Source organism: Dermacentor andersoni, chromosome 7 (assembly GCF_023375885.2).
Source record: "Dermacentor andersoni chromosome 7, qqDerAnde1_hic_scaffold, whole genome shotgun sequence".
NCBI classification, from domain to species: domain Eukaryota; kingdom Metazoa; phylum Arthropoda; class Arachnida; order Ixodida; family Ixodidae; genus Dermacentor; species Dermacentor andersoni.
This window is the reverse complement of record NC_092820.1, coordinates 110419776-110446283: the sequence shown is the minus strand read 5'-3', so window position 1 is coordinate 110446283 and position 26508 is coordinate 110419776. Positions and strand designations below refer to the sequence as shown.

Genomic DNA, 26508 nt, shown 5'->3' with positions numbered 1-26508 from the left:
GGGGCTTTTTGATGGACGTTGAAACCATAGCACTGCCTTCTGAGCATGCTGCTCAGAAAGTCGTTCTATTTTCCCGAGGCCATCTGCAAGCTTCTGTCCTTCTTGCCGTTCCTCAACTTCCCGAATTCACTACCAATTGTAGCCCACTTTGACGACTGCATTCCCACGGAAGTCGGCACTCACGCAAAGGCCATTGGATTGAAGCCGTTTAAATAAAATTTTCCGTGGAGCCGACAGCTGCTTTTCCCCACTTCGAATATAACTATTCCATTAATGAGCGCTATCGTTAAGCGTATAACTTCACAGTCTAGAAAATTATGCAGATATCACGCACTGTGGGAATCGATGTAAACAAAGCTCTCTGTGCTGTTTGCTTTGATTGACGATATTTAGCGGTGATGGTGACTGCGAATGTTTTATTTCTTGAGCGTTTTGTGCAATACAAGAGTAGTGAGTTGATGGTAAATGTTACCTTACGTGTACCGCTGCTCTTTGTATGCGTAGTACACAGAACATACAGGGATACGTGTCTGCTTGATGCGTTGTTGTGCGCCATTGGTTATAACCTATGAGAAGGTGGAACCCCGCTTAGGAAACTTGGCCGCTCCGGTGGCAGAGGTGATTGGCGCCATCCATCGGGAGGGCGTGAAAGTAAATCTGCTTCCCTTGTACGACCTCCTAGATCAACGCGCGCCCGCGCTCGCCGATCCAGGAAGCAGTGCCCTTTCGCCCCTCCTCACAAATCCTCTCCCCTTGCCCTCTCTCTCAACTCCCTCACCTTCGACTGTCTCCGCGCGCGCCTGGCGCAAGCTTGGCCCGCTGCATGACGTTTCATGCTTCGTTATCTGCGGTTATCGTGAAGCGTGCGCTGCTGTGCGTTAACCGGCGTGGGCAGTTTCGTCAGTTTCGTAGTCCTCGATAGCTGTGTGCTTGCGCTCCGCGATGTTTCACCCGTTTCACGACTCGTACCGCTCGTAAATCGTGCAGTGCTGCACGAATACCTCAACAACAAGCCCTGCAGGGTTGTTCCGGGTGTCTAAAGACAACAGGTGAGTGCGCAGACCCAAGGACATCAGAAGGCTCATGTACACAAACATGGCCCTGTCCATGTGTGCGCTCCATGAGTGTCCGGACGTCGTTGCGCCTTGATTGTGCTACACTTCGCTCTTACCGGTAGAGAAAGCTGACAAATAGATGTTCCTCCTCATTGTCGCCTGGTCCACGACTTGTGTTTTTCTGTGCCAAGTTTCATTCTGCAGCTTTAGTAACTTGCCCAGTGTTCCATTCCGCCCTCAGTGCTTTTTCTGTGTGTCACGTTCTACAAACGTACTAACAGCTGAAAAATTACTGTTCGTGTTTGTGTATTATCTCAGTAATCGCCGAGGGGAAAACCGCGCGAACAACCTTCATGTGTAGGCTTGATACGCATTCTTTTTTTTCTTCTGGAAAGCATGAGCATTGCAAGTGTCCTCAATGCCGATTTTTGCATGTCGTAATTATTACACAAAGGAGTGCCCAGTAGGTACGACTTAGTGCCTTAAGTGACGTAATTTTACTGCTAAGCATTGTATTCGGGGTGAAAGAAAAGTCGTGTTGTTGGCTTATTTTACCTGGTCTTTGATTGAGCAAGAAGACTTTCTGCGAATGTGTTCTATGGGCTGCTGCAGAAGCTGACTACCTTCTGTTCTCCCTTGCCACCGTCACTCTAGTTGTGGCCAAGTGCAAAGTAATGTGATAATGTGTATTTCAGTTCTTAGTGCAACGTTATTTTTGTTCTGCCAGCTGTTTTTCATTCTTTTTAATGGTAATGAACATATAATGCATTTCATATACTTTTGTGCAGGTTTATAAGTAAGCTCCTCTTTTTTTTGGTATGGCTGTCAATCAAACAATCTTAGCATTTTATTAGAGAGTTTTAGCAGAGCGTTTACGGTCCGCTCCGCTCAGACCGGCCTATCACAACAATTGGCACGCAGCCGCTCAGCAAAACGCTACCGGGAACACTAACGCGCGTGCGCACAGCACACATAGCGGCAGCGGAACGTGGGACGCTGACCACGTTCCGCTAGGAACCTGATTTAGCGGTGCGTCAGGGAGCGTGTAGTTGCTTTCGTAATCGTTTTACCGCCAAGCCGAGAGCACGTCAGTGGCGTCTCTGGGAGACGCGCTTGTTAGATAAGCGAAATCGATGCATTCTATGCAGCCACCGGTGCGCGTGAAACGTGTGCGTAGCGGAGCGCATGCAAACGCTCTGCTAAAACTGTCTATTCTATTCTTTAGGTATCCTGCGTGTTTAGTTGTCATGACTATGTCATACACGTCGTCCAGTTATGTGCAATATCTCAGTGCGCAAATCAGAAGCTCCTCTACAGTTTGGTCCTTAGGGCATTATATAAAACTCTTTTGTACATGAAACGGCCTTCGCATTTTCATGAGTTTTATATTTTTTGTTATTTTGAACTTTTGTGTAGTTTAGTAATCATGTACATGTCATGAATTTTTCACAATTGTTTACTTTCTGAGCTTGTATCATACCAAGTTATGCGAAAATATTTGTTTTCGAAAACAGAAGTCAATAAAACGAGGCCAAAGAACTGTTGTGTTGGAAGTAGAAATTATATATGTTCTGGCAAATGCTTGAATACTCAAAGTATGGACAAGACTGTGTGTGTGCGTGCTAACGCATAAAGAACCGACGGCTTACCAAGCGCCATTTCATAAACAATGCCGGGGGTAGCGCACGCGTGCGATAGAAAAATAGATACGCGCCGCGGACAGGCAAAAAGAAAGCAAAAGTAAGGCACCCGGGGCATAGGGAAGGGTGGAGATGTAGCGGAGCGGGTCGTCATAAGAAAAAAAAAAAAAGAAGAGCGCTAGGGTGAGGAGATGTCGCGCGCCTGCTGTTTCTGTTGCCATGACAACGTAAACAATCGTGAACACCGCCATTTTGCCAAAGTATCGCCCTCACGCTAGGGTCGTAACTGAAGGGGACTTTGGCGCTAGCGTCGAAAGAGCGTCTGCTCAAAAACAGCCAATGGCAGCCATGCGGAGAGTCACCCCTGGTGTTGAACCTTGTCGTTGCCTCACATGATACATGACTTCGCGGCAGAAGTGTTGGCAGAATTATGGGGCTGTACGTGCCAAACCACAATGGATTATTAGGCACGCCATAGTGACAAACTCCGGAAATATGCACCACCTGGGGTTCTTTAACGTGCATCTATATCTAAGTACACGGGTGTTTTTGTATTTCGCCCCCATCGAAATGCGACCGCCGGGGCCGGGATTCGATCCCGCGACCTCGTGCTGACGACGCTCTTTACGCAGATCTTTCGTCTTATACGTGGTTGTGAACCGGAGTGAAGGGCAGGAGATAGTATACGCCTTCCCGAAATGAAACATTCGGAATAACCCTCTGTTCGACTGTTGGACATATGTCAAGGGCCCACGATACGAACCACCTTCAAGTCGGCATCAGCTTGCAAAGTGGCAACTCAGATTAAACGTTTTCAAACGAATAGGCTTTGAATTATCATAAGGATGATTTCATTATGATTTCCTTCCCTGCAATGAGGTGAAAGCCGACTAATAAGCATTTAAATTTTCTTTATTCTTAAGACCTCCTGTTCATACAAGGTTACTGTCCTTTACAACCTCCTAAATTAATAAGTTATGAATAATAAATTGCTGTGTGAAATGTAACACACACGCAAAAAAAAAGTCCTAATACATTTTTCAGTATTGACTAAGTGAAAATGTAGCACGTCTATACCGTCACACAGTAGGGATGCGATGAACAAGGCAATTCCAAATTAGAGAGTCACGTATCGAACTCATAATAGGGCGAGCTTGCAGTGAGTAAAAAACAAGCACTCAAAGCACAACGATGCCTGCGCGCAAGGTAGTGCTTCCTCTGAATCTGATCTACAAATCAAGGCGTCGGTTCATCAGATTAGAATGCTCGTACATTGCAGCCAAACTCGGGCGCTCATATCTGATCGAGAATGTACGCCAGTGTTCGGTTCACGCGCGCAATCTGATTAGATAACACTCGCGATTGAATTCTTGAGAACTAATAATATAATAATAATATTTGGGGTTTTACGTGCCAAAACCACTTTCTGATTATGAGGCACGCCGTAGTGGAGGACTCCGGAAATTTTGACCACCTGGGGTTCTTTAACGTGCACCTAAATCTAAGCACACGGGTGTTTTGGCATTTCGCCCCCATCGAAATGCGGCCGCCGTGGCCGGGATTCGATCCCGCGACCTCGTGCTCAGCAGCCCAACACCATAGCCACTGAGCAACCACGGCGGGTGCGAATTCTTGAGAACATTCTCGATATTAGAAATACATGCAGGCGTGTCTTGAGCTAACCATAACTTTGGGACAATGGTTATACGTTAAAGAAAGCTCGCTCAAAAAAATAAAAATAATAATTTACAGTTGCCTTAAGTATTAGCTGAAACATAGTACTCGTGGTCAAAAGCGCCCCCAAGACTGCACAACGGTGCCGACATACCAAAAATTCAAGAGATAAACACTTTCCGATTACTGGTATTTATCATACCAGAATCTTGTGGTTCAATGTAGCCCTGTAGCCCAAGGGCCAGTTTCACCACGGGCACTGTGTCGGAGCTCATATTTCACGTGACTGTACGTATGCCAGCATTAATTCTCACAAACTCACAGTATTTTCTTCTTTAGCTCTTAAAATGAGACAGCCAAAATACATGCACCAAACCTCTCATCCTAATACTTCAGTACTTTTCATTCTAACGTACATGTCCGCGCTGCTCCGTATGTTACAAAGTACTGAAGGTGTATGCAATTCTTTTCGCCAGGCAGCTGTTCGATTCCGTATGACGCAAGGAAACCGAGCCTGATGCCAGCAACGCTCTGAAATCTGATCGGGAGCGCGCACAATGTTCTCGCACACCTTCTGTGATACACTTTAGCACTGAGGTGCTTCTTGTTTAATGTAGGAGAATCGACTGTAAAGGCAGAAGTGTACGGTTTGGTATACGCGTTTAAGTTTATGAACTTGATTTGTGCCAAGAAAACCTGTCCAAGCTTTCACACTTGCTTTATAAGAAGTTATGCCGGACGCTTTTAACTGCACCGAATAAAACTATTTAAACCACTACAAATATTGGTGACATCGTTTTATCATTCGATTGTTCAGATTGGTAACCTTTAGACGTGGAGTAAGTTGTGAAGTTGTGTGCATAATTAACGAAGCTACGTTGATTAAATTTTCAATAATTGATCTTTGGTGGCTAAAGCAAATTATTAGTTTGGAGCCCGTCCTCGAGTTTGTCTAGCCGAGTGAAGAAATTTTTATTAAGCGTGCTTCTCTAATAGCCATGCGAACAAAAGGTTTCCAAGTAAACGCTGTTGGAAAATTAACTGATGCAGAAAAGAACGTCTGTAAAGTCACATAAAGAACAACGCTTTAAGACGAGACACAAGGGAAGAACCACACACGCACACTGCTTTAACAACTTCAAGCGCCGTTTTTTCTGCGATAATGAACCAGCTTGTCAGTTAACCCACGGCCGCTCCATGAAAGCGGCCGTGGTTAACCTTTGGAAACCTGTAAACCTGACCGCACCTAGCCTATTCTGATGTCATCAATAGTATGGCTCCGTGAGCACGTTTCTTGTGGTCAGTCCGCTTTCGATTTTTATTCACGCTGTTTACTCAAAGGCACAGTGTGAATATAGGAGCGAACGTGGGCCGCCGAAAGCTTGCTTGGACGCAGGAGCGACGCCCGACGCAATGATGGCGCAGATTTAACGCGTCGCTGGCATCAAGACAATGCGCTGCCGCCGAGGGCAGGAAGATAACGAAAGTCAACGGCTCGGCAGCTGTTCACGTAGCCGTGCCGATGGTGACGGTGTGATCGTGAAGAAATTTGCTGCGGCGATATTACCGGCTCAGGCGTTTTTTTTCTTTTTTGCGTTGATTTCGCTAAATATGGGTTTAAGTAAAATCGATATCCCATTCATTCCCGAGAGTAGATGTAAGCGGAGAAATGCTCGCTCGCTCGCTCACTAACCCACTCTCTCTCTCTCTCTCTCTCTCTCTCTCTCTCTCTCTCACACACACACACACACACACACACACACACACACACACACACACACACACACACACACACACACACACACACACACACACACACACACACACACACACACACACACACACACACACACACACACACACACACACACACACACACACACACACACACACACACACACACACACACACACACACACACACACACACACACACACACACGCACGCACGCACGAATATCTGCGTGCGTGCGTGCGTGATATTGACACATATTCGCCTTCACTCGCACTTACAAACGCCCACGCATTCACACACGAACAAAAAAGTACGCACGCACGCACGCAGAACTGCACGCGCGCACAAACGCGCGTATGCTCGCACGCACATACACGCTCTCGTGCGCAAGCAGATTCAAATACGGAGAGAGAAACACGCGCGCATGCGCAAATGCAAGCACACACGCAAGCACGCTCAAAGCGTGCACATGCACATACACTATTTCCTTCCCTGCTGCTTCACAAAAAAACATGCACGTGCGAACAAACTGAATGACACTCGCTCTGCAATTACTATTGGAACTACAGCTGTAATAAGTCGTTTTACGGTTTAAATTTGCGCTTCTTCAAGTCCGCGCGCCCTCTGCCGATAGAGTGCAGAAGCATTTACTCCTCTTGCGTGATAACCGCCCATCCCGACAAACACACTGCTTTGACGCACCACCAATATTCTGACTAAGTGCCATAAATCCATATGATGTTACAAGGGACTACCCTCTCGGCGCAGTCAGTTGAAACTTGTCGATACTCGGCCGATACATTGAAATAAAAGTGTCTAAAATTCTTTCCATTTAGTTCTGCATGTGCCTTGCCATAAAGTTCAACAGAACAGGGAAGGTGTAATGTCCAAAATTCGAGAGGATGTCCATGCTATACAAGGCAGGATAGTTTCTCTTTTTTTAACGTAATGTAAAGACATGCATGCTTGTTGTTAGGGTGTCAAAGGAAGAAAATCTGATAATAAAGGCCATGACTTAACAAGTGAACAACCCATTGCTACGTTTTAGGAAGTAAAAATAGAAAACATAATATTCGAAAAGCACTGCTGAAAGCACCAAGACCTGAACCAAATCTTGAGTTTTCTGTTTTGGCCATCTGGTGGAAGACTATCGAACTCCGTCCTACGTGGCGCTAAAAAAATATCGCGCAGCTTGGTGGTGAACCGCTGCCAGCATGACGCGGAACGATAGGAGCGAGCGATTAAACAACTCCGGCACCACTTCCAACGCTTCCGAAAGTGATACGCTCGGGTTTTTATAAATACCACGTGAATTTGCACTGTTTCAAAAATTGCTTTTGAGAGCAGTGTTACGCCCTGTGTAGAGAGTCAAGAGAGATCGAAAGCTGAGTCTCCGGACTACATACGCTGTAGCGGCTATTACGACAGCAGGCGTAGTTTCATCATTGCCTGCCGTTTCTGTCTCGAAAACAAAGTACAAATTTTTGTCGTTTCCATAGGCTTCCTTTGCTGAATCTTTATCCGCCCTGGGAACCCAATTCTAGCTTGTCCCAGCGTGATCACTGCATTTTGCTCGTGTGGATTGTCTTCTAGAACATCCCTGTCACCCGCCTTTTTCAATAATCGACCTGCGGCTTTTATGATTCACGAAAAATTCACGAATTTACGCCCAAGCCCAGTGCTCGACCGCTGCGCGCGAACCCCGCGCGTACCACCTTTCTAGGTACTTTTTCACCGAAGCTCCATGGCACGTGCCCTAGATCCTTCTAAGTATTTGGTTTTGCGTCCCTGACGGTGCCTCGGCGCGCAGTCTGCTCGCCCTTGCCGAAGCGGCAACCGCAGCATACGAAGCAGGGAGTGACGTAACTACAAGTTTTGTATGTAAAAGAAAAAAAAAACCGCCTAGCAACTGATTCGCGTATTGACAGTGCTACGGGAAGGCCACGTATAGTGAGGACTCCTGAAGAGCAGCGTGCATAAAGTGTGGTTACACGTATTTCCCTTGTCTCTGGCCCACCCTTTGTAGGTGCATCAAGTAGCGGCGCAAACCAAGTTGTAGGTCGTTGAAACGTCCTAGGCTAATAATTAGGTATAGAGCGCATGTGAATGTCGCCATATGAATAATTTTAAGCTACGTCGCGGTTGTCTACGCTGCTCTTTCCGACCACCTTCCCAGCGTTGATTGGAGAACAATATTTTTTCGATCACTTTAAATGAAATATGCACGTCCGCGTAGTATCGCGGAAAGTGATCGCTCGAGAACACACGTACGCATGCACGCACGCACACACGCGCGCGTGCATGAGGGCCGACATACGCGTTTCTGCAAAATGCGGTCATCACGTCGCCGTTTCGTCCGAAACATTAATATCTTAAACATATCTTCAAGCGTATAACCGCTCTTCAGGCATCGTTGCTGCAGCCAGACTGCATCAGCTAGATTGCACCCGATCCACGCAATAAAGTCTCCAATTGCAGCATGCGTGGTCGTTTGGCAACGCATTGTGGCGACCTGTAATTAGAGACCAGTCGCAAGGTGCATTATTCGTTTCGAAGACCGCCGACTGCGCGTCACATATGACAGCAGCGGAGCCGCACTTCTTACCAGGTACAGAAGTTTGCATAAATAATGCGTTCACGTTTCTTGAGTTCGATGTCGACAACCGGTATGTTTTCTGGCACGCGCAAGTCTCGCGTGACAATCAATACCGTGCGTTTTGCAACGATTGCCTTGGGTTATCAAAAATAAGGGATTCTAGATGGCAATTCTTGTTGACTAGACTTCATAGCTGCGGATGCGATAATTTGCGCAGTAATTGCTGATACGATTACACCCGTCACATCCGGTTATCTATTTCCACTGGGCTTGCTCGGCCCCGTCGAAACTCTCTACACTGGAGCGTGCTCCTCGCCTCGTGTCAGCCTATCATATCATAGCCAATTTCTTCGTCATTGGCAATCATAGGCAATTTTAATAATTTCGAAAGCAAGTAAAAGTGACCTCTTATAAGCGAGGAGAACGTTTGATTGGGCTGTCCAGACAACGCTGCTGGTCACCGCCCTCTGATTGCGTGGGCGGTTGCGTAAATTTGACGTCAGGAGGTTCGAATAAAAACATACTGGAGTAGTTTTACGTTATAGGACCCTATGTATAATGTACGCATTCTTAGCAGAACGCTAACTTAGAACGCTTCTACTAATACGTCCCACGTTCGTCTACTGCCTGTGCTGGTGAGGAACAAACGGTGAAATAGTTAGTGGCGTGTAGAAAATATCACTTACTTTATTATTGGGCTTAAAACGCATGCATGACGGTAGTTTAAATCCTGTGTTTACCTTGAGCTTTTAAGACAATCAAATCAGCATACTTGAAACGCTTACGGATCACCTCGTTTGCCCATCGAAAGGAAGCACTTGGTCCACATTATGCCTACAAATTTCCTAGCTTTAGGCGATCGTCGAAAGAGAAATGAATTATGCAACAACATCTAGCTCATGTTAAGATCACGGTTAAAATGAGTGGACTTCTGCACAGGTCAAATACTATATCGCGATCCTTCGATCTCCCTGCGGCCCTATAACGTAAAACAATTCCAATCTGTTTTTATTCCAACCTTTTGACATCAGATAACGTAATCGCCTACGCGAGCCTCGGGCGGTGATTCAGAGCTTTGTTTGAACGGCCCAGTCAAACGCCTTCCTCGTTTATAGTAGGTCACTTTTGGTTGCTTTCAAAAAGAAAAGAATTACCTACCTTGACAGGTTTTTCTTATTCTCTGACAAAAGGCGATGAGTACGCAGAAGGGGAGAGGGTTTTTGTGGGGATGTGGTAAAGCAGTGAATGTAAATAACCGAATGAGGAAGGTGGTTCCGGCGTCTGCGATTGTTCCGCTTCCCCTTGCTTAGCTTGCGGTGCACATGGTTTGTGGGAAATTGCGGTAGCGTGCAACGGAAGGTTAAGACTCACTAAAATGAATCCTCAGTAAAAAATAGTTGACAGAGCGACGTCGTACACCTGCCGAAAGGGCTCGACAACGCTATACTGTGACGGGAAAATTCCTATTATACAGAAATAAATTCATGCTCCCAAGCACCTCCGAGAATCGAGTCCCAGAGCGATCAGTGGGCACTCATCTTCGATTCCTTTTGGAACGGGGCAGTCTTCGGCTATTTTGCAAAAACATATTCAATTTTTTTCGCCATATTAACGCCCGTGAGTTTTCGCGGTTTTGTGAGGTCGCGTGACAGACAGGTGAAGTGGGCGCAACCTTAAATCTTTTCGCGAAGGGCGGAGGGATATGGCGAAAATGTTGCAGAACCAGAAGGAATTATTTGTCTTTTCTTTGGTCTAATCATGCGTAATCAGTGTGCACACGTCATGTCATATGGGTAGTTTTCGCGTTTATCGTGACGTCGGGTGACAGACAGAATAAGGGGAGCGGGGGTGGCCAGAAAAAATCTTTGCGCAATCGTGGAGGCCTTGCCGAGATGGAATAAAAATTGTCATAGCGCCCATGAGTGCTCTGCAGGGCAGTACTTACTTGTGCGAAATTCGTGAGAAATGGAGGTGGTGCATTGATTCGCGGGAACGAATACAGTGGCTCTAATGTGTACGCCTTTCTTCAGTTCAGATGTCCTATTGTTCACCTGCTGCGTTATAAACCTTTGCATAAAATATAAATTTCTTCCAGTACGTCCTGTAACTTAGTTTACTGCTACACTAGCGAAGGTCCAACAATCGAGCATACTTCGTGAAGTAGCGTTAAGATCCTTTGTAATGGGTTTCCTAAACAAAGAAAAAAAAAAGAGAGACGTAACTTTTATGAGTACAGTTTGAAGGCTTTTTTGCCTTGGCGCAAATAACCGCAGCGCAAACGTCCATGTGCGGTGGCCTGCGCTGAATCCCATGTTTACAGAGTCTACGCGGGGTACACCAATTTCGGGCTTAATTTGCTAGCTTTTCAATATGATAACGCATTCTAGAAAGTAATTTTGGAAGCAACTTCCTTACTTCTTAATTCTCTAGAATATCGCCAACTATTCTGGAACGTCGCTTAAAAAAGCTAAACAAGCGATAATGATTCTCTTTAGTGGACCAGCAATTTCTAGCTGGTCACTAAAGAGAAACATTTTCTCTAGGTAGACGGAAATGACGCTAGCGCTAGGGTCAGAATCGCTAAACGGCGACACGAAAGAAGGCTCGATCGACTTCAACAGAATGCGGGAATTGTGATGATGAATATTATTCTCTATTTAAAGGCGCAAAACCACTGTGGTGGATAGGCCACGAACAGGGTTGTAATATGATAAAAGAAGGGGAAAAATGTACTCGAAGATGTGAAAGCTTAAATACATTGGTCTCAAATACTTCTTTCTTTTCGAATCCTCCGAAACCTTCTTAACCGTGGAAGCGGGGCTGGCGGCCGGTGCAGCTGCCGGACGCCGCGGCTTGCAGGCTAACTGCTGCGTTCTCTACGGAATCACGCAATGATAGAACAAGCGGTATCCAGACGTCCTGACTGCAACATATACACGTCTTCGAGCGCTGTCCTTTGTCAAAACGCAGCCTTTTATACCTTCCTTCCCAGGGTTCAGTGCGTCTGCTCGGCCAGTTTGCCGCCGAGGAAAGCGCACCGACCTTGGAGATAGTGCAATCATAACTGGGTCGATCCCAGCGACAGTGTAATCCACAGTGGGGGGGTCCGTCTTGTCGGACAGGCCCGTAACCGCAACCCTGCAAAACAGCGTGCAGAAGATGGACGGACTTGCAGCATTTCAAATCCACTTCGCGAGAGGTTGCCCTTGCTTCTACTGACACAGATTCCAACATGTGCGTTCGATCTGCCTAATACCAGGCGGTATTCCTTGGCTCTACTTTATTGCTAAGCATCTGTGTATCCTGCGTTTACTGCTATTACAATCTTAATTGCAACACCTGTAAAACCACCTGCTTCTCGGCCAATATCCCGTTGAGGGCATGAGCCACCCTTTAATTTCTCGCTGTTTGGCATGAGCCAAAGAGCGAGAAATTCGCGGCGCGTCTATCATCGTATACTCACTCACTATGGCGTCTTTCTACGAGGTCACGTGCGTCGTGTCGCGTCGTGTCTTGTGAGTAGTCACAATTTCACGCTGACTATAAGTGCACCGCTTTCTTCACTGAAAGCGGTGCTTCACGCTTTCGTCACGGAAATTCGCAGCTCATCTCTTGTCGTAATGCCTAAGCTATATCGTTGCCGACAAAGACATCAACGTAAGGTTGCAATTCTGCCGTGGTTTCCTTCTTACCTTTTTTTACGGTAAAGTGGGGAAGTTATTGAAATCATTGCCCCGGCTATTCAGACATTACAATGATGGTGTAATAATACAGCCTAATGAGCCCACCGTCTACCTAGGAAACTAGCACTCTATGTCGCCGGATGTGCGTCGGCGTTAGACGTTGCGCAAGGAAGAAGTAAGACTCCCAAAAATCGAGCAATTCTGAGGGAAGTGTAGCTGCGCTGCGGTGCAACATTTCAAAAATTTCTTATGTTCGCTCAACACGCAACATACACGCTTTTGAAATATATAGTGTCAAGTTTTTCTTTTTTGCTTCTATATCGCTGGCAACAGGGATGTACTATACCGCCTCTCATCGTGACGTTGATATTTGCTTCGCTTAGCACAACTCGTGGCCTACTTGACTGGCGTGCGAAACTACTACGTGTAAGTGGGTCGATAGGCTCTTGTACCAAACGTTTCCTTTTTTTTTTCTTTAAGAAAGACCACCCCTTCCGTGTTCTATTCTCGTAAGCATAATTCCAGAATGACAGCGAAACACGCACTTTGGCCTTACGCCTATAGCCGTGTATATTGATTCATTTTGTTTTAGGGAACGCTTCGTGAACGCCCAGTTAATTCAGCGTTACATAAAATTGGGAGCATCGATTGAATCGATCGTCACTTCGCCAGTAGTCGTGAGTTCGAAAGGTGTGCAGTGGATGGAACGTCGGCTCGTTGCGTTGTACGTTGCAGCCTTTCTCCGTCTTAGCAGGGAAAGAAGCCTGGTACGGACGTTCCTGGAGTAGCTGCGTTGGTTTAACATGCGGTAAGCTGGAAACGAAGCGAAATAAGTGAATACACTGTTCGTTTTCGATGACCTCCTTCGAGACATATTTATCTGGTGAAAAAAAAAAAAAACGATAGCCACGAGCGCGTCGTCAGAAAAGCTATCGGGTAGTGTTTAAATACGGCTAGTTAGCGAACTTGAAGTTCAAAATGCAAACAAGGGAGCCGCACTATAAGTTGCGTTATTTAAAATTGAAATTAAGAATAATGTCCTAATGGCAGGCCTCTACGTTTATATAAGGTTAAAATAACATTTTTTTACAGAAAAAGGAATGACCTGAACTGGTCCCGCGGGCTATGTTTATCTACAGCCACAAAATACGACGGCCCCGAAAGCCGTCAATAACACTAGAAATTTGAACAGCTTGCAAACGTAGGTTAAAATCCTAACTCTGTGCCAGCAATTATTCACGCGCAGCTCACAGTTACACATCGCTGCTTTATGACAACTGAATGGTTAAGCAGCAGTTCACTAAGTGAAATAATTCAGAGAATTCGACAAAAATTTGCAGCAGCACTAAGGTTACGTATAGTGGAGGATTTCAGGCCTTAAGATTCGCAGATATTGTCCATTATCTCTCGCTTACTGCATTCGAAGCGGTAAGCCACCTATTTGCGCATCTGTCAGGCTGATGTAGGGTCTTATGGCGGATGCGCCAGGCGACACTTATACTTTCAATTACGAAAGCTTGGCCATTCCAACCATAGTAGTGAATTTTGTTGCTTTAGGTGGTGGGCATAAGAAATATAGGCGAATAGTCATCCTAATAATACCTTTAGCTTATTAGTAGAGTACTTTGTTGGGCGAGTTGGTGTGTAGCTAAGCCGACGTAGTGTGGCGTAAATTAAAAAAAAAGAGGAAGATGAAACAACGAAAAATGAAGGAGACAGAAAGATTTGTAATAGGCTCATTCCAATAGCCTTTACGGTTGGTGGTGTTATCCACCGCAGCCGCCGGTGTAGGTCGCAGCTATCGCCAGGAATGAAAAAAAAAAAAAAAAGTTCCCGCCGCGATCGAACCCGGACCCTCTACGCCCCGAGTCTCTACTATACTACTCTACTAGTACCATTTTGCCAATGCTACTCTACCACTGCGCCTCGCCAGCGCTTGCTAGCTGCTGCGGAAACATGTCCTATACACGCGTCCTAGCTCGCGAGGAGTCGTGCGATGGGAGATGCGCGACGCGTAGCGTCGATACGTGCACACTTTGCAATGCAGTTGTGTACTATTAAGGCGTAAGACTTCAAGGGCTCATGCGTGTCCGGGCGCAGTCCGTGGCGGACGCAGGGAAGCGCTGATCGCCGGCGAGGGAAGCAAGCAGAGGAGGCGCCATGCCTGTAGCGCTGCGCGAGTGGTCGCGTTGGAGAGCGCGGACATGCGCGTAGGGGTGCGCGCACATCGGCGACAAACCCTGCTGCCATATGGTTGTGATTGCATCCCATGCTCGCGGCCACGGCGGCGTCCGTTTGCAGAACAGTTCAGACAACAGCAACAGAGGCGGTCATAGATAGGCTTTCGCCTATCACAGTTTAGCTCAGCAAAGTGCCCATGGAGTTTTGCACTAGGGGCAGGCCATGTAGAAGTCGCATAGGTAGCGGTAGAAGGTGGACGGAGTAGCTTTGAAGAAAATGAAGAATTAGCAGACGTACCGTATACAAAAATACCACGATGAAAAAAGTGCACTGACGTTTCACTTCGTGAACGCGGGTACGTACGCGCAAGCGTAGTGCCATTCCTATGTAACTGCGAGGGTAATTATATGGACACTCCAGGCGCATTTCTGCCGTTGTCGTCACCTTTATGTTCTCTCTAAGAATCCATATAAATCCAACGGCCATAACATCGTCCCCGCGCGCCGTATGCTGTATGTGCGACTGAAAGCGTGCAACGGCTAGGCAACGATAGCGGCTCACCCTCGCGTGCACAAAAGAGGAAAGCGGGGAGGCAGTTCGCTGTCTTCTGTCGCGCGCATGGTCCCGGGGAGGGGGGGGGGGGGGGATGGAGGTGGCCGGTGTTGCATTTCGCCAGCAAGCCAGCAACTGCATATTTCGCGTGCGTGCGCTTTATCTTAAAGCTATCGGCAGAGTATAGAGGTGCCGACGGCGCAGACGGCTCATAGGTGCATGGGCGCTGTGTTCTCGCCGCTGAGCTTGCATTGAAACGACAGACAGCACGGCGGTCACTTCGCTCGCTGCTGCTGCAGCGCTTGCACCAGGCCGCGTTTCGAGAGTGCCCGCTGTCGCGAGTGTGAGGTGTTCATGTTTGTCCGTGCACGCTGTCACCGTGCTTGTGAATTAGTAGTAAGCTAATGTTTTGAAGTTTATACGGCTGATAAATCTAGTATCCTGTATCTGATAAATCTGTTTGTCTAATCTTCGTGCTTCCGGATTCGCCTTTCGTTTTTCTAAATTTCATAGCAATCTATATCTCTGTAAGTGCAGAAGACTGCGAAATCGCACAATCGCTACTAATTGCACCTCAGCCTGTCGAGGTGGCCAAAGCGAAATGCGCCAAGCGTGTCAACGCGCCGGCTTGCCCGCGAGAAATTCATAAGGGCTTGTATGCCGCTTGTCGGTGCATGCGACCGTGGCGTACACGTTCCGATAGCTGGCGCCCGTGCTAGACGTCCTGCATTCCGATCCTGCTGTTGGACCATTTTAATAATGTTTATTTAACTATTTATTAACAGCAACTTGCTGAAAATGATAAGTATACAGAGTCACGAAGCCGTTTGACGCCAAAAGGAGGAAGTTTGGCCAAATCCATGTATTACCCATCATTCCCATGCTGGCTCAACCGCCCCACCTGCATTAAATTTCCCTTATAGACACTTGCGCCAGAGTTCCCTGAAGTCGTTGTACGAAACTTTATGGCAGCAGCATCGTATCGCGCCAGTTGTCCCACGCAAGGATGTTATGTACTTAAACTTCTGGAATGGAGTTGGCTCTCTAAAAGTAAAGCGGGCCGCCGCCATCTTGTAGAGGCAAGAGGCCCAAACCGCAAGAGCGGCCGTTGCACACCAGCACAGAGTATGTTCGTCTTGTTTATTGGTTGTGTGGTGTTGCAACAGTGCTTAACTGATTGTGGCATGCTTTCCGAGGGCAGTGCAACATCTCCGTAGGTCACAGCTGCAGCAGTCGCGTAAAGATGACGCCAAGTGTAACGTCTTACTTGTAACATAAGCTCGCGTCGTCTGCCCAGGGCTGTCGTACGTCGTGCGTGCGTTTGCTTCAGTTGGCATCGGTTGGGAAGGTGCTCGCAAGATGCGCGTATGGCAATATTAAATTTACGTCTGCGTCTTATAAATACTCGCTGGCACGTCGCTGCGTGCGATTGTTATGTACCTCATGCATGGGCTACATGTCAGAAGGAAAGAATTTGGATTTCGCCGCTGGCTTGCAGATGTCTCGGGTTGTGTTCGATTCCACGTGCGGTGTGCTTGAGCGACGACATACTCTGTTTGGCTTGTAACGTGGGCTTTCCGTGCAGCGACTGCGCTTTAACGGGGTAACTAGCAAAACATACGCGCATGCAGGCGGACACGTGGACAGGACGAATGCTGGACTTGCAAGGGAAGAGCTGCAAGTTAAGTGCTCGTTCTCATGACCACTTCTCTTGCGTACGCGCCCTTATGTCTCATAGGTTTCCTGTTTAATAATTTGCGCCAACTAGCCCAGCAAGAAGTACTGAGCTACAAACTTAGCTTGTATAGTGAAGCATTATGCATTGTGAACGGTCGGGCATCAATTGGAAAAATGTCCTGCTGTTCCTGTGTATGTTGAGTATTTCTGACTGAGGTTTCAGTTGCCGTGTACGTTACAATAAGAAGTTCTGGACGGGATGGTTGGGTGGCATCAATTTCTCTGACTGCATATGAAATATGGAAGGACGTCTACAGTGAAGTTCATTGCGCAAGCGCTGGCTTTAGCATAGACTATCAAGTTGTTGAGGATGCTAGACACATAGCTTGCGGTGCTTTGTGTAAACCAGCCCGGTAATGTTGTGTACTAAGAGCAGCAATTAACGTATTCGCACGCAAATAACAGGACCACGAATATAACGCGAGAAAGATTTTCTGTCTCTGAGAAAAAAAAAGAAATTCCTCACTGTTAAATTTACTATACAAGCATGAATTGTTACTATAAAAGCAGGAAACAACGCAAGAAAGCGCATTTGTTCATGGATATTTCGAACTGCCGTCGCAAAATAAAGAGAAAGGACGAGTGCTGACGTCCTTGTCGGCGAGAAAGGCGTCGTCGTCCATTACATCCACCAAAGTTATTGGACAAACATCACTTTAGAGTTGCCTGCGACACAAAGGAACACGGCAGAGGTTAACGCGGATTGCGCGTCGATGCACTGCGTGACCTTGAAGACCGTTCACTTGACGTGCCGCACAGCGGCGCCTATCTTATGTTTCACGTCATTTAGTGGGAAAACAATGATCAATGTTCATTATGCACTCACATCACAGTTAGTTTGTATGCAGAGACCGTTCGTAGTTTAACCAAGCTAGGAAGTGCGATTGGCGAAGCGTCGCGCCGATAATTTTCTCAAAGCCTCCAGCAATAAATCGACGCAGGTATATTTTTTATCGGCAACGTTGTCACGCAAGTACGCACTGATATACTTCTAAAGGGTTTTGTTTTTTGTACTTCATCGCGTTATTTTAAACAAAGGGATCGCCGCGCGTATACCACGGCCGCATATGCTCGAGTCACGCTGTCTTGCCTCTGGCCATATGGCTTTTGAAGGCATCACTCGCTCGCGTCTGCGGAGGCTGGGACTGCCATTTCGGGAGTTTTATATCACCTTGTTGGTCACGCCGTGTGAGATGCGTGCCGCGTAGTGTCGATACGTGCAAATTTTGCATTGCCGTTGCGTTGTATTCCACTAGGTGTCACGTCATGTAGCAGTTGCATCGTATCGGGCCACGTGTCAAGGGATGTGACATGTGCGTCGCGTAATCTTGATAGCCGTGTTTCCTCTTCGATATAGCGCCTCCTGGCAAGTCACGTATAGAAGTATGCGCAAGCACGTATAAAGCTGCCTAGAGGAGGCACGTATAGAGCTGCGCACAAGCACATATAGAGCTACGCACAGGCACGTATAGAGTTACGCACGGGCACGTATGGAGCTACGTACGGATACGTATAGAGCTACGTACGGGTACGTATAGGGCTACGCACGGGTACGTACAGAGCTACGCACGGGCACGTATAGAGCTGCGCACATACCCGCCGTGGTTGCTCAGTGGCTATGGTGTTGGGCTGCTGAGCACGAGGTCGCGGGATCGAATCCCGGCCACGGCAGCCGCATTTCGATGGGGGCGAAATGCGAAACACCCGTGTGCTTAGATTTAGGTGCACGTTAAAGAACCCCAGGTGGTCCAAATTTCCGGAGTCTCCCACTACGGCGTGCCTCATAATCAGAAAGTGGTTTTGGCACGTAAAACCCCATAATTTAATTAAGAGCTACGCACAGGCACGTATAGAGCTACGTGCAGGCACGTATAGAGCTACGTATATGTACGCCTAGAGCTACGTATAGGTGCATTTAGAGCTACATATAGGTACGTGTAGAGCTACGTGGACAGCTGCAACAAGGCAACGTCGGCCTCAGCAGACCACTGTGCAGAGTGCAGCACAATCCGCAGCTCACCGTCGACGTCGAGCGGGCAGTTCTGTTCATTCTCGTCGACGTAAAGAGATGCCGCCGCGAAGTCTGTCTAATGCGTGCTGTTGAAAATGGAGCTCCTATGGGGCCACGCCTCCAGCTTACGTTGTGACTGTGCTGCGTGTGCCACGCAGGTCTCTGACGTTTTTTTTCCACACTGAAGATGACGCCATAGAGTTGAACACCTTGAAATGCTGCGTCTGCACTATCAGGAAGCGAACACGAATGCATAGATTGAAGTGAATGACGCCTGCGATGTGTGTCCGTGTTATTTGTGATTGTGCCTTCGCGATATAATATGTCGTTCAGCAAACACCAACGGGGCCAACAAGTCCTCCAGCATACCCTGTAGGATAAAAGCGGAATCAAAAGCGTAGACTATATCTGAAGGTTATCACAGATACAGATTGTCACAGAGATATTGCTAGTGCAACATTTCAGTGTTGTTTCTTTTTTATAGGGCACTTGCGGCGCTTCGAGCAAGGCTCGCGTTCTCCCGGAGACACAGCCTACGCAACAGCGAGAGTGGCGGGGCAACGCAAGAAATCAGCAAACCGAAGGTTGACTTTGTCGTCACTGTCGAGCGGCCAGCAGCTGTTGAGTCAAACAACGCCTTGATGGTGACGAGGATATTGTGGTACAGTAGGCTGTCTCGCTTTTTCGGATGCCTTTTCATCAGCAATCTAAGTGGAAAGACGTTGAAGAAAGCCACTGCAACGTGGAAGAGCCCGTACACCGTCTACGCTGCTTTTTGGTTTTCAATGTTTCTGGGCTACCAGACCATCGCCTTGGTATCCACGTCGAAGTCCGTTGATAAAGACAAAACATTTCCCCGATACTTGAGGTTTGTTTCCTACGCTGTCAGTGTGGCGAAGGTGTGCGTAAACTACATGTGCTTTTGCCTGGGTTCGGAAGGCTTGCTCGAGTTCTTACGGAACGCGACGGCGTTCGAGAGGTCAACCTCGTTTTCACCCAAAGTCAAAAGGAGGCTCAACCTCGCCCGACGCGCGTTTAACGTAACCGTCAGGACTGTGCTCGTTGCATCTTTCATCGGTGCATTTTGCATTGCTGTCACGGAAGGTATGAGAAAGCTCCCTTCAGCGCCCCTGCATTGGCGTCTGGGGATTGGAGCGGTGGTTCTTGGCAGCGAAGTAGCATTCTTCATGTACGAATCTCTGGTACACGTCATCACGACGCGTTGCTCGGAAGTACTGCAACGGTACCTCGAATCCGAGTTGGCAAGGCTCGAGGCTAACTGCACGACAGACACTCACTACGCACAGTTGAGCTCGGTGTCGAAGATTGCCATGGTTCGCGTGAACGTATGCAAAATAAAGGCTCTCAAGAGGAGCCTCGACAAGATTTGTGGCCCAGCGATCGTGGCTTCCTCCGCCAGTCTGCTAGCGTTGCTCTGCCTGAACGTGTACAGATCGTTCACTCTGGATGTGCATGAACTGGAACTCTGGTTGCCGATCGTGTATACTGTCTACTGTTGCCTCTGCTTAGTCGACATGGCTTTTGTAAGCGACGACCTCGCAAAACAAGTAAGAAACGCTTGTAACTATTAGACCGCTCGTTGAAGTAAAGCATATTGCAATGATTATTTGTAATAAAGATAATCGTGCTGAGCTATGCCGATACTAAAACTTTGAGTAGGGCGGAAAATTTTGTTTGCTGAATGTTTGCTCTTTAGAATACTAATGTCTCTTAAGACAAGAAAATTCTCGCCTGTAGAGCAACGTGAACTAATACTACAGTGTTTGTTCATTGTGTCAATTCGCTGCAGTGAATAACATATGCTATGATGATAGATGAAATGTGAATATCGTAACAACAACAATAATAGCAGCAACAAATAAATAGTGGGATGCCCTGAAAACTGAGAAATGTTTCTTGTTTCGAGCTGCAAGGTAAAAGCGACGGCAAATAATAAAGAAAATTATGACTTGAAAATACACATTCTTGTTACCGCTAAGCGCCTTTGGCGAGGTCAATAAAAAGTGCACAAATTATGTTTTTCAGGCGAGGAAGGTAAAGGACGCCGCCAAGACAGTGACCATGCTGTACTCGCCAAAAGAATATTTTCAACAAGTCAGTGATGATTTTCGGCAAATGTTAACACCGCCGAGACCGTGGAATTTCTCATAGGCGTTTCTGTCTTGTTGCAGGTACGGTATCTTCACAATACCATCGAACCAGAGGAAATGTGTTTCACCGGTTCCAACTTCTTTCGCCTTGACAGAGGACTTCTTCTTACGGTATGTAAAAAAAATTGCGTTCTGTACTTGATTAATGGCACCGAAGCCCCCTTGCCCCTCCCTTCATCTGACGTTTACTTCCTTGCTCTGGCTCACCGTTCTCGCACTGAAATAACACTGAGGAAGGTTGGTTGACTCGCATTCTCATACAGCAATCAGTCGGGTAAATTAAGTGACACTTTGAGCGAGTGCACTTCGCCGTTAATGTCACTCGAAAGTTGTCAGACGGAAATGTTTAGTGACACTTGCTCTGGAGTGGACTTGCTAGTGAATGTGTTCGAGTAGTGTGTCGAAACAGAACAAAAACAAAGACGAAAAAAAATTTGTGCCTTTCCACACTGTGAAGAAGGATAACCGGCGAAGCTCTATTGGGATGACTATAGTGGCAACTATATTTATTTATATGTTTATTGCTATATCGATTGACAAAAGGTGCACGTAACTTCGTGGTTTTATAGTCTATTTTGTCTAGTTCGTTATCACAGTTACCATACCTTTGTGATCATTGGGGTACACCACGATCGGTTCTACTGATATGCTAGACATTTTCTTGCGTAAGGTTAAATCTGTACAAGACCGGTGACACCTGGTCGGCACACTGACGTCCGTGTAGCATGGGTCCATACTATTTGGCTGTCTTTAAATGTGAGTAAAAGTGCTTTACTGGTGTTTATATCCGGTTTTCATTTCGATATCCTACAAAAAAGAACTCATTCCCCAGATGGAACATGTTAAATATGTTGCGTCATATATGATGGAAAGCTGAAATAGAGCTCACACATCGAGCACGTAGCGCCTAAGGCAGTGCGTGCCATAGAATTGCTTCGCAGGCTCATCAAATTATCCAGTAAATGATGATATGGTTTACGTAGGGACACTGTACTAATGATATTGATACACGAAGAATCTGTATACAAAGGATATGTGTACAAGGCAAGACACACAAAACTGCAGCAATCGCACGGCTAGCGCGTGCACACCACAAAGCCAAACCGTCGTCGTCGACATCGTCCAAGCAGCGATTACTAGATCGCCGCCCGCGACATTACCCGCCGGCCGCAGAAGCACCGTCCCAGTGCAATTAGGGCTCAGGTCTAGCGTGGTACAGTTTAAGGCGCGAGACATGGGCCATGTCACTCGGGATTGTTGGAGATGCTGACTTAGGATTTAGTGCAGCGATCTCATAGGCCCCACTAGTGACTTAGCTTACGACGCGGTAAGGGCCAACATAATGTGAGATAATTTTTTAGCATAAGCCAACGCGACGTGACGACAACCACAAGACGAGCGACCTAGAGGGAAGTTCGCCTCTTGATGTCGGTGTTCATAAAAGCATTTTTGGCTAACCTGTAAAGCCAATAAGCGATCATGGGCCATCTGGCGGACGGTGTCAGCACGGACAAGAGCATCACTAGCACAGGCAGTGAATTCCTTTGCGTGAGGATGGAGTATGATGTCCATGGGCAACGGTGGGTCGTTGCCATGTGCTAGATAAAAAGGCGAGTAGCCAGCTATGTCATGACCGGAAGAGTTGTAGGCGAAGGTCACAAAAGGCAAATCTTCCCACATGTATCATAGCAAGCATATCTGATAGGGCCCGGTTGAGGCGTTCAGTAAAGCCGTTTGTCTGTAGATGGTACGCAGTGGTGAACTAGTGATTGGTCGAGCAGGAACGAATAATATCGTCGGCTACTTTAGAAAGGAAGCAGCGGCCGTGGTCCGTGATTAACTGACGAGAAGCAGCGTGGCGCAGGATGACATTGTGAAAAATGAAATCGGCTACATCAGTAATACAGTTGGTGTGAAATGCTTGTGTCACAGCTTAGCGTGTTGCGCAGTCAGTAGAGAATGCAACCCATCTATTGTCAGTGTTTGACATGGGGAAAGGCCCTAAAAGATCGCCCCTCAACTGGACAAATGGTTCGTAAGTGATATCAAGGGGCCGGAAGCTGTAAGCTGGCAGTAAATTAATTAAATTATGGGGTTTTACGTGCCAAAACCACTTTCTGATTATGAGGCAAGCCGTAGTGGAGGACTCCGGAAATTTCGACCACCTGGGGTTCTTTAACGTGCACCTAAATCTAAGCACACGGGTGTTTTCGCATTTCGCCCCCATCGAAATGCGGCCGCCGTGGCCGGGATTCGATCCCGCGACCTCGTGCTCAGCAGCCCAACACCATAGCCACTGAGCAACCACGGCGGGTGTAAGCTGGCAGTAAGGTAGGTGCATGGTGTCCCTAGCAGGGGTCACAAGTTGCAACATACTGTCGCACAGAACGGTAGAGACCACGACAAGAGAAGTGCCTGTGGATGCGATCACACGGCTGTGATACGCCTAGGCGTCGGGCATCGGTGCATCTTGAAGCTGGCCCGAAACAGCTGAACGAAGATGCGCGGGAACAACAAGCAAGCGCTCAGCGCCGTCAGGACGGGCGTTGTAGCCGTGTAAGGTGTCGTTGTGAAGCAGAAACATCCGTAGGGAAAGGTCAGGATGGAGAGATTTGAGAGCGTCTATAATTGGCCGCAAAGATTTGTCGTGGCGTTGTTCGGCAGCTATGTGCACGGAGGCTGTAATGGAGAGAACAAAAGCCTAGGTTCATCTTCCAATGTATCAGGGGATTGACTAGGTATCGGGACAAACAGTCGGCGTCTCGACAAAACCGTCCAGATTTGTAGAACACAGAAAATGCGTATTCTTGCAAGCGTAGGCCCCAACGTCCAAGGAGTCGAGTGGGGTCCTCAGGCGAGGAAAGCCAGCCAAGGGCATGGTGGTCTGTAATAACTGAGAAGTACCTGCCATGCAGGCACGGTCGTAATTTTCGATGGACCAGACGAGACCTAAGCACTCACATTCTGTGATGGAGTAATATTGCTCCGACGGCGACAGAAGGACGTTTGCGTAGGTGACCACGCGGAGTAGGCCCTGCTGCTGTTGTGCGAGGAGGACGCCAATACCGTGGCCACTGCATCGGCACGAACGTCCTTGCTGCCTGACGGGTCGAAATGCGCTAGAACAGGTGGGTTCGTTAGGAATGCAATTAGCGATAGAAAGGCATCCGCTTGTTCACGACCCCAAGTGAAAATGACGTTCTTCTTGAGTAGGCCAGTGAGAGGGCGGGCTACTTCCGCGATGTTCGGGACAAAACGGCGGAAATAAGAGTGTAGGCCAAGAAAACTGCGGACGTCCTTGGCCGGCCGCAGAGTAATAGCGGGAACTGACAACCGCGCGGTCTTTGTCAGGGTTTGGCTGCACACCTACAGCGTCAACAAGGTGGCCGAGTACACAGATTTGACAGTGCAGATTAGGTGCATTGACGGCGCAGATTCGAATGTGCTACTCCAGCGCCTCGTCCAACGCTGTTCGCAGCAAGACGATCGTGCTTGCTTGAACGTTTTGTGACGTTGATGGTTGACGCGATCGGCAGAGATAACGATAACTACGTGTTCTGAAATCAAGAAAAAGAGATGGGCATGGGCAGGGCATGTAATGAGGAGGGAAGATAACCGATGGTCATTAAGGGTTTCGGCCTGGATTCCAAGGGAAGAGAAGCGTAGCAGGGGGCGGCAGAAAGTTAGGTGGGCGGATGAGATTAAGAAGTTTGCAGGGACATGGCCACAATTAGCACAGGACCGGGGTAGTTGGAGAAGTATGGGAGAGGCCTTTGCCCTGCAGTGGGCGTAACCAGGCTGATGATGATGATGATGATGACGTGTAATGCGCCCGTGGTGCAGACCACTTGCCATGGAATCTCTCCATCGTACCTAGAGCTGCGTTGATCATTTATTGAACACTTGTCTTTCAAATCCGCGTTGACTTGAGTATTCGGCGTTCCCAACGCGAAGTAGCATAGTAGAGGTGGTGGGTACGGCATGCGGATACCAAGACAAGCTGGAATATAAGGCTTCAGCACCAAAATTTGAAGAAGTTGGACTACTCAGGAAATAAACTACAGCGTGACGAACAGTAGCCCTAGCTGCTTAACATCCTGTTCTTTGCCTTCTATAGCCGGAGGCGTTCATTCAGTCACATATTTTACGTGGAGAGTATCATGTTTAAAAAGATTGTAATTATCGCTTAATTTAATTTCCTAGGCTACTAGACATAGCAAAAACGCTGCCATGTTTCAATTTCTGTACTAACCTGTTTTATATACACAACATTATTAACATATCAAAAGAGGTGTTTGCGCCCGGTAATGGTACCGGCTACTGCTCATCCTAAAGCAAAATTAAATTAAGGTGATTTACGTGCCAAAACCTCGATCTGATTATGAGGCACGCCGCATAGCGGGGGACTCCGGACATGTGGATCACCTGGGGTTCTTCACAGTGCACCTAAATATAAGTAACCCGGTTGTTTTCGCATTTTGCCCCCATCGAAATGCGGAAGCCGTGGCCGGGATTCGGTCCCACGTCCTCGTGCTTAGCAACCCAAAACCATAGCCACTAAGCAACCACAGCGGCTCATCCTAAAAACAAACCGGGTGTTATGAATACCACGCGAAGTAGAGGAACGGGGGAAGTTGAGGCAGAAAAGAAGATCTCATTCTGGCGAAACGCGCGCAGAAATGTCCGGCAGACAATGTCATATGAATGAAAGAATGTTTGTATTAACTATGATTGCTTAAAGAAAAAAATACGTTCCACACAAGAACCACTTTCAACAAAGAAAACGGCACACACCCGTGTACATATTTTATCCAGATAATCGCAAAGGTGTATCTTTCTTTGTTTTTCAGGTGACGGGCTCCGTAATAACCTTTGCTGTGATACTGATGCAAACGGGTGGTGATTTGAAACGCCGAATGGGACTGCAGTGAAGCCAAAAACCGGCAAGACCAAGCGAATGCCTCCACACGTTCACTCAAAGACTATGATTAAGGCGAATTGTTGGAAGTGAATAAATGTGCATGCAGTGCGCACAAATGGATGCCATACGTGCAGGAACTCTCGCATTACGTAGAAAATGTACCAGGAAGGTGCGGCGCCTATACGATGCTTCATTCTACGTGGAAGTCAAGCTTGTTCTGTCATGCACTTGGAGGGCAGAACAGTTGGAGTTGCTGTTGGCTACGCAAATGCATATACCTCATCATAATTAGTGAATTCTTTTCCGATGTGGTCTGATTTATTTGATTTACATTACGTTAGTAAAGTTTACATAGCCTGACGGATTGTCGCGTTAACGCACGTCTCAGGGAGCTTGCGCATGCAATCGGAGTAAACCCTGGCCATGTACGGCTGTGGTCGGAAGTGCGACCACAGTTTAAGGTAGGCGACGAAGCTGCTATTCTGCCAAAGAGGACAGTCGACAAAAAATAAAACAAATGTATTACGAGACTCCCTAATGCGAAATTTGAGCG

At 47.4% G+C, this 26508-nt stretch overlaps 1 protein-coding gene across 1 annotated transcript in view; it reads left to right on the top strand.

Moving 5' to 3' along the window:
* Positions 1 to 26508, top strand: part of LOC126534630 (gustatory receptor for sugar taste 64e-like) — a 48135-nt gene extending 21627 nt beyond the window's left edge. Inside the window, exons 2-5 of the mRNA XM_050181902.3 lie at positions 19348 to 20431; positions 20910 to 20978; positions 21056 to 21145; positions 25885 to 26508. Coding sequence (XP_050037859.2) covers positions 19348 to 20431; positions 20910 to 20978; positions 21056 to 21145; positions 25885 to 25965 — 1324 coding nt within the window. The 3' untranslated portion in view covers positions 25966 to 26508. The remainder of the gene's footprint in view (positions 1 to 19347; positions 20432 to 20909; positions 20979 to 21055; positions 21146 to 25884) is intronic.